Here is a 7,625-nt window from a genome sequence, read left to right as displayed (position 1 = left end):
AACTATATATTGTCACTGTGACATCGGCGCATTGGGGGCAAGCGTGCTTTTGAACAAACAGGGAATGGGTGGCGCAAGAAATATTCGGGATTTCATTTATAAATCTTGCTTTGAACCTTGCACCACTCTTAATCTTTTTTTCTCGATTCGTTTCATTACATTTCATTTGTTTTCTTCTTCTTCTCCTGCCCGGAGCTCGGAGGGAACATCGAGAAGTGTTGGGATACTATGCGCCAGGATGGAAGAGGGTTCCGCTAATGCATTACTGCATCCTTTGGAGCAATGGGGGGACAACTTTGTCCATGGCATTTACAGGGTTGGGTTTGCGAGACTGTTAGGCTCTCCGGGCCGGCAGTCTAACTTTTTATCTGATACCACTTGAGAGTTCTTTTTCTATTTTTTTTTTTTTATTTTTTTTTATTTTTCTCACCATAACTTTGCTGTAACTATATTGTAGTTGTATGAAACAAGACACAAAGTTTTTGCATTTATATATTTCGCGTGGGGTTTCTGTGGGTTTCTGTTGAACACTGTAAGCAATTAACAAACTCTTGTGCCCAAAGTATTGAACAGTAATATCTTCTTGTAGTCAAACCGTCATGATGGCCGATGCTCATTCAGGCGAACAAGACACCAACCATTACTGGAGTAGAACATGAACGCTAGTACTGTGCAGGCCCCGGCGTGGTCTTGGTTGATTGGCCCTAGCCCCACTTTGACATCTTCTCTGCAGAACGCGGACGTGATTTTGGCGGGTCGGAACAACCGCCCGGAACTCAGCACCGCGCCTCCAAGGTGAAAAAAGTCCCACGGCAATTCGACGTCGCCAACCCTTAAGCGATAGCGCCATTAGCAAAACGGGATCACCTTTTTCTCCCTCCAGACAACACCACAACATATTGATTTGGGACTTCGATGTAATTCAGCCCAAACCGCCAAGATGTTGTACGAAATGATAGCAATTGTGAGTGCGACGTGTATTTTTTTTTTTTCTCTCTTTCTTCGCAGTTATCAAAGACCTGGTTTTTGCTGACGCTAGGTTTAAAAATCTACAGATCCGCCCGGGGAAAATCCACGAGGTGAAGGAGTAAGTTCACCATGTCCGAATCGAACACAAAACCCATCCCCCCTCTACCGCAGCAGTGTCTACCCGATCGTCTTTTTACCCTCTCGAATCTCCACGATGATGCGCAGCGAAAAAAAACCTTGTGCCCCGAAACCAGATGCAGCAAGCGGGAGACCCGAACTGACAAGCTCCCCTCAATCGCAATCTTTTCTCTCGCAACGAAAAAAAAAAACAGAATCGTGCAAACAGCCGGATCGACCATCCTTCGCAGCGGCGGCGTGATCCGCGACATAGCCAACTGGGGCGTCTTCATGCTCCCGCGGGCGACGACGTACGCGCAGGCGCGCTACAAGAAGGGCCACTACGTGGTGATGCGGTACGACGCGGGCGTCAAGGCCCAGGAGACGGTCAGCATGGCGCTCCGGCTCGAGCCCAGGGTCATCCGCGCGACGTCGGTCAAGCTGGGCGGCGGCAAGCTCGAGAGGATGGCAAAGCTGAGCAAGGTGCCGTGGCACACGCAGACGTCGATGCGGATGGAACAGGGGCTCACTTATGACAAGGATTGAGTTGGGAGAAGGAGGAGGAGGAGGAGAAGGTGTGGTGGTGGTTGGGGGCTTGGGCAGGGCTCTCGGGAGACGGTTGACAAAGAGCGGTGGGCAGAATATTGGATGTACGATACGGATGTCTGTATCAACAATGATAAACGACAAAGAAACAACATGAGAGAAATTCAATGCGATGTGGTCGGCAGGTATGGAATTGAAAGGCGCAGGGCTTCAAGCAAGAGATGGCGGACCACAGGACGAGTTGATACGAGCCCCAGGAAAGAAGGGAACAAAACAAAGCTCGACACAATAACCTGATCGGAGTTGTCGTGAACAAACTCTCTCGATTTTTTTTTTCTTTTTCTTTTACACAAGCGTACAGCAACAGTCCTGCAAACGACAAACGGATGGCAAGAGAGCTGGGGATAAGGCGTAAACCAAGGTTACCAGCTCAATATGATTAGCCAATCGATGGAGCAGTGTTCACAGGGAGAAATGTTTCAATGGTAAGTCTATTTGATCTATCCAGAGTCTTAGAATTCCAGAAAAAAAAAGCTTCTTCTCCAGTCTAGTCCTGCCTTGCCGGGTCAAGCTTGACCTCACCGACGATGCCATCAATCTCCTTCATGACGTCGGAGGTCAGCTTCTCAACCAATTGCAGGGCTTTGCAGTTCTCGACAATCTGCTCCGGCTTGGATGCGCCCAGGATGACCGAGGACACGTTTTCGTTCTTGAGACACCAAGCGACGGCGAGCTGAGACGGCGAGATTTCCAGCTTGTCGGCGACGACCTTGAGCTTCTGGATCTTCTCGACCTCGGCCTTCCAGTGGTCGGTGCCGAACTGTTTCCTGATGACGCTGCCAAACTTGACGTCGCCGCCCTTGTCGCTGAAGCGCGAGCCCTCGGGCCACGTCTCGATGGGGCCGCTGTACTTGCCGCTCAGCAGGCCAAACTTTTGCGGGCTGAAGGTGGTGAGGCCGATGCCGAAGCGCTTGTACAGGCGCTGAAACTCCCTCTCGACCTTGTCGCGGCTGAGCATGTTGTACATGGGCTGCTCGACGACGGGCGGGATCAGGCCGAGGCGGTTGGCGATGCCGCAGGCCTCGGCGATCTCGTCGGCGCTCCACTCGGACGTGCCCCAGTACAGCGCCCAGCCCTTGACCTCGATGACGTGGTTGAAGGCCCGGACCGTCTCCTCCATGGGGGTCAGGCGGTCCGGCCGGTGCGCGTAGACAATGTCGACGTACTCGAGGTCCAGGCGCCGGAGGGATGCGCGCAGGCCCTCGATGATGTGCTTCCGCGACAGGCCGTGGTTGTTGACCAGGATCTCGCCGTTATCGCCGCCCCAGTTCAGCTTGGTGCTGATGACCAGGTCGTTGCGCTTCCAGTTGAAATGCTTGATGGCGGCGCCCATGGCCTCTTCTGACTTGCCGCCAGCGTAACTTTTTTTTTTATTGTTATCATCATTGTTTGTTAAGCTCGAGTCCCCCTCGAAAATGACAAGTAGTAAGTGACTCGGTCGATTGGGTGGGCTTACCTCTCTGCAGTGTCAAAGAAGTTGATACCGCAGTCGTATGCCTGCTTCATGATGGCAAATGTCTTTTCTGCGAGCCTCATGGGGTAAACGTCAACCGATAACTCCTCAACCCCCGTCGACACTCGATAGAGTCGTAGTACGTACCATTGTCGACTTGGCCACCAAATCTGAGGAACAAAAACCAATTGTCAGTATTTTTCTACCTATTGGATTTCTGGTGTAGGCAGTTTGTTTTGGTACTAACGTGATCCATCCACCCAAGCTAAGTGCAGAGACGTGAAGGCCAGTGTCGCCCAGGCGGCGATACTGCATGCCCGTCTTCCTCGGTTCCTCCCAAGCCATGGCTGAAGCTTTTGAATGATTCTGAAGTGGATCTTTTTTGGTGATGGAATAGCTGATGGAATATTGAGTTTTTTTTTTTTTTTTTTTTTTTTTTCTCCCCCTTATTCCTGTTCGTTTTTCTTTTCGTCTGATTTCTTGACCTGAATGGCTGTCTTTACTGAAGCGGGCAAGATTTTGTCACCTGAAAACGAAATATAAAGCTATTGGGGATTACAGATGTGCTCAAAAGAAACCCCTGAGCTCAAGAGACTAAAACCCCCCCACCTCCAATGGGGTTCAAGTGTGCTGCAACGGGCAGAGGCGTGGAACCCAGCGCGGGGAAATTATCGGGCGCGGTCGGAGGGGTCCAGCTCAGTGAGATGCTGCACTAACACAAGAGACAGCCCGCTTTGGCTAGGTCTGCCTTGCAGCAACCTTCTCCATCTGGTGGGGAGAGAAGATTTGATTCGGTCTCTGATTCCCATCCATATCCCATCCCCTCGTTATTCTTCAAGGGGCCGGAGTCATTCGAAATCGATTCATTCATACAATATAGCCAAACCAAACCTTATCCTTGCAGCAAATCAATAACCTACCAACACCCTATTGCTTGAGGCACTCGAACTAATAGCAGTACATTCATTCAGCACTGTTTGAAGAGCTTACTTCCCATGGCTTACTTCTCTTTCACTTATCTTTTTTTTTTTTTTCTTCTTTTCTGCCGGTGTCTACGGTAGACCTGTCTAAACTAGAACAGGCCTAGATTAGTTTGGCACACATGCAGGCCAGATACCTATTCGATCATTGGAAAGGCTCGCATCCCACATAAAGCCCCCGTTCGATGCCAGCTCGGCAAACAGTGCCGCTCCAGAGTCAACCATTCCGTCTATGGGCACCTGAAGACCCTCGACGTCGCTGGACATGCCGAGGAGCATGTCTCCCGCGCTTACCTGCGTAAGGTGTAAGCCTTGCCCAACTGGGGCGTAAAGCTGAGCCCTCGAGCTGTCGAATGTGTCTTGAACTCTTCTTCCCTCCAACCTATCTTGATAGCCGAGCACTTGACCATGGCCCAGCGAAGGTCCGGAATGCTCAAAAAGGTTACCAGTTCGGTCGGAATATCTCATCCTGGGACCTTGGTCGACGAGGCATCTGTCCTGGCCCACAGCACCTCTCTGGCCATCAATCTTGGCCCGAAGAAGAGCCAGCAGCTTCGTGTTTCCACCTCGACAGCCGCTAAGAATTCGCTGCAACTCGGAAAGAATTCCCTCGGCGCTGTTGCGACCATCATCCCACACAACTCTCGCGTTGCTGGACATTGACAGCTGATCCACCACGGCACTGGCAATATCGAATATCTTGAGCTCCATCGTCGGCCCGTGGGACTCCAGAGCGGCGGCCGGCAGACAGTCGACTATCCTGATCAGGTCGGTTGCGATCTGCAGCGGCTGCGTGTGCACCAGCGCTTCGGGCTGTCGATGTTGTGGGCGACGCCTCAGCAACAGCTTCCACAGGACGGCCTGCATCCACAGCTGCGTGACCAGGACATCTGCCTTTTGGACATCGCCAAGAGGATCAGCACCTGCGTCGCTTGGGTTAGCTTCGGCCTGCTGATCGTCGTGGAACTGGTGCTGCCTGAGCAGCGCAAAACACCTCTGCAACTTGCTCGAGTTGGATTCGGCCGGTGGTGTTGCTGCGGCGTCGAGAACCGCCCCCGTCGGTGTGCCTGCCGCCCCGACCGGCCTTGACGGGGAGTTGCTACCACCGGACTCGCCGAGCATATCAAAGGCCCCAGACCTGTCGAATATCCAGAACAGATCAATGAGCTTTCTAAACGCCGGGAGGACGTGTGCCTCGTCATCCTTTTCTTCTTCACCCGCTCTCTTCCTGTCTCCAAAGCCGCCGAGGGACGGGAAACGCGCACTCGGACTGGGGTTCAACACCCGGGGCAGGCCATGCAGGACCGCAACGCCCCGCTCGGTGACGAATAGTAGCCACAGGATCCGCCTGCGCATCATCTGTTCGGGGCCAGAGGAGCCCGAGTAGGACGCCTCGTCGTGCAGCCGCATCATCTGGGCGATGGTGATGGCCTCGCGCAGATACATGAGCGACTTTGCGCCGCCGGGCTTTTGATTCTCGTGGAATATGTGCAGGAAGAAGGTGGTGCGGAGCGAGTCCAGGTTCATCAGGGGCTCGTCGTCGTCCTCGTCGTCGTCCTCGATGTCCTGCCCATCGATGATGGCCCTCCGTGCTCGGCGCGCCTCAGCCTCGAGCGTTGCGGATGACGGCTTCTGCCCGTCGCCGTCGAGTTTGAGCTGCGCCACGGTCGCCGCCGCGATGGCGTTGGCCAGGGCGTAGGTCGAGAGGTCCTCGGGGTTGCGGTGCAGCTCGGCCATGACCTCCTCGACGGCCACTATAGGCCATACTGAGAAGAGCCGGAGACGATAGGTGCAAAGCAGATAGACGAGCGTTGATAGGAGGGTGGGTTGTGATTTTTGCTGAACGGGGGATGTTGAGAGCGCTGGTTCGTCAGCGGCATGCTGCTGCTGCTGCTGTTGTTGTTGTTCTTGTTGTCGTTGCTGTGCCGCAGAAGGGGCCTCCTGTACCGTCTTGATCCGGCGGATGGTCTTCTCGCGCAGAGATCGCGGGCCGCGCAAGCCCTGTACGTGGTTGAAGGTGCACGCAATGCCAACCTTGACACATCTGTCGCAAGGGGGAAGCTCGGAGCATCGTATCTTGCGCACCTTGCAGCCGTCGCACGCCCGGCGGCCGATTTTACCTCGTTTGCCACTCCGGTTCGCCGCATCTGCTGCAGCAGCGGCTATGCTCGACGGGTCGCCCTCGTTGTTGTCATCTTCTGTAGCCAGCAGCTGCTCTGCCTGTGGATCCTTGGTCCGGGGTTCATTGTTGACCGGCTCGATCGAGGGACGTTGTCTTTCTAGACTGTCCGCCATATCCTTCTTTTTTTTTTGAAGGTTGTATTACTTGGGAATTTTCTTTTGCCGAAATTATTAGCAGAGCGCAAACGAAACAGAGAAAAAAAAAAAAGTGTGTAGTGCTTCGTTCTCCGCGAACAGTACAACCAGGCTGGGCCGTTGTGTTTCTCCCCCGGGCTTTTTGATCAAACTTGCTTGAGCATCGCTCTGATGGTGCCTCTTCTGCTGCTTGAAACTGGGGGGGGATTTTTCTTTCTTAACCAGATGTGGCCATTGAACGCCATCAATCATTGAATGATTTATGTTTTTTTCTTCTTTGGTAAATGTATATGTTTCCGCGTCTGTTTTCAGTCCTCGTTATGTTTTGTTCATAATCTACTGCACACAAAATTCAGCCGCAATTGGAAATTACGAAAGGTACCAGGCCTTCTCCAGGGTGAGGGGAAGATTTGGTGGCAGGAGGCATGGTTGCACTGCAGCGCACCCGGATCGACAAAGTCATAAGAATAGCCAGCCCCTCTCATAGCGGCAAATAACATGGTTCCAAACAGATTAAAACCGACCAGGGCGCCGTCTGTAGCGCCTATCCCTCTACATGTAAACCCTACAAACCTTCTCGGAGGTCTTGCCTAGACGGTCTCTTGCCTTGCGTTTGTGGCATTTCCTGCATGGTCTGGAATGTCAGCGAGTTTGAGGGGGAAATGAATCCCTTCTCGTGCGCCAGAACTGAATGCAGCTCCAGGTCTTGCTCTGCACCGCCAGCGGCTTGGGCCGGCTTTTGTCGGGGGAGTATTCCTCAAGACCTGAACACACACACACACACACACACACAACTCAATTGATGACAATTGAGCCCTCCCCCTGTCGACACCCTAGATGGTTTCTATGACGGGTATACAAGATTCTCCCTCCCGGCTGCGTTTCTCCAGGTTCTTACGTCTCAGCTATCAGGTCGATAGGCAGGACCATGCTATATTGGTGCAAGATAAAACAACCTTTATCTCTTGGAACGACCTCCCTGCAGCAGTAATTTGCACCGACGAGGAATTTCGAGACCACCCTCCCCATGGTGATTTTGGTTTTTTTACCAGTAACCAGGTAGCCGGGAACCAGACACTTTGTCCTGCTTATCCACAATGGCGGGATTGAGAAGAACGAAGCCTTGATTGAATGATGCAACGATAAGGGCCAATGGCCTTTTTTTTTTTTTTTTTTTTTCTTCT

At 52.7% G+C, this 7,625-nt stretch overlaps 3 protein-coding genes across 3 annotated transcripts; 1 reads left to right on the top strand and 2 right to left on the bottom strand.

Annotated features, from left to right (window-relative positions):
• Window positions 1-940: 940 nt before the first annotated feature.
• Window positions 941-1,632, top strand: PpBr36_06242 (uncharacterized protein; the record flags this gene model as incomplete). The annotated part of the gene is made up of 3 exons (XM_029893388.1): window positions 941-964; window positions 1,056-1,087; window positions 1,302-1,632. The coding sequence occupies 3 exons, from the start codon at window positions 941-943 to the stop codon at window positions 1,630-1,632; spliced, it is 387 nt and encodes a 128-aa protein (XP_029746512.1).
• A 547-nt stretch (window positions 1,633-2,179) lies between these two features.
• On the bottom strand, window positions 2,180-3,490 carry PpBr36_06241 (uncharacterized protein; the record flags this gene model as incomplete). The annotated part of the gene is made up of 4 exons (XM_029893387.1): window positions 2,180-3,053; window positions 3,149-3,215; window positions 3,293-3,315; window positions 3,393-3,490. 4 exons carry the CDS (start codon window positions 3,488-3,490, stop codon window positions 2,180-2,182), a joined length of 1,062 nt encoding a protein of 353 aa, XP_029746638.1.
• A 743-nt stretch (window positions 3,491-4,233) lies between these two features.
• PpBr36_06240 (uncharacterized protein) lies at window positions 4,234-6,420 on the bottom strand (the record flags this gene model as incomplete). The annotated part of the gene is made up of 1 exon (XM_029893386.1): window positions 4,234-6,420. The coding sequence occupies one exon, from the start codon at window positions 6,418-6,420 to the stop codon at window positions 4,234-4,236; it is 2,187 nt and encodes a 728-aa protein (XP_029746637.1).
• Between the last annotated feature and the right edge of the window lie 1,205 nt (window positions 6,421-7,625).

The sequence above is a fragment of the Pyricularia pennisetigena genome, assembly GCF_004337985.1.
Source record: "Pyricularia pennisetigena strain Br36 chromosome 4 map unlocalized Pyricularia_pennisetigena_Br36_Scf_6, whole genome shotgun sequence".
In the NCBI taxonomy this organism is placed as follows: Eukaryota; Fungi; Ascomycota; class Sordariomycetes; order Magnaporthales; family Pyriculariaceae; genus Pyricularia; species Pyricularia pennisetigena.
The sequence above is the reverse complement of the archived record's forward strand: the minus strand, read 5'-3'. Positions and strand labels throughout refer to the sequence as shown.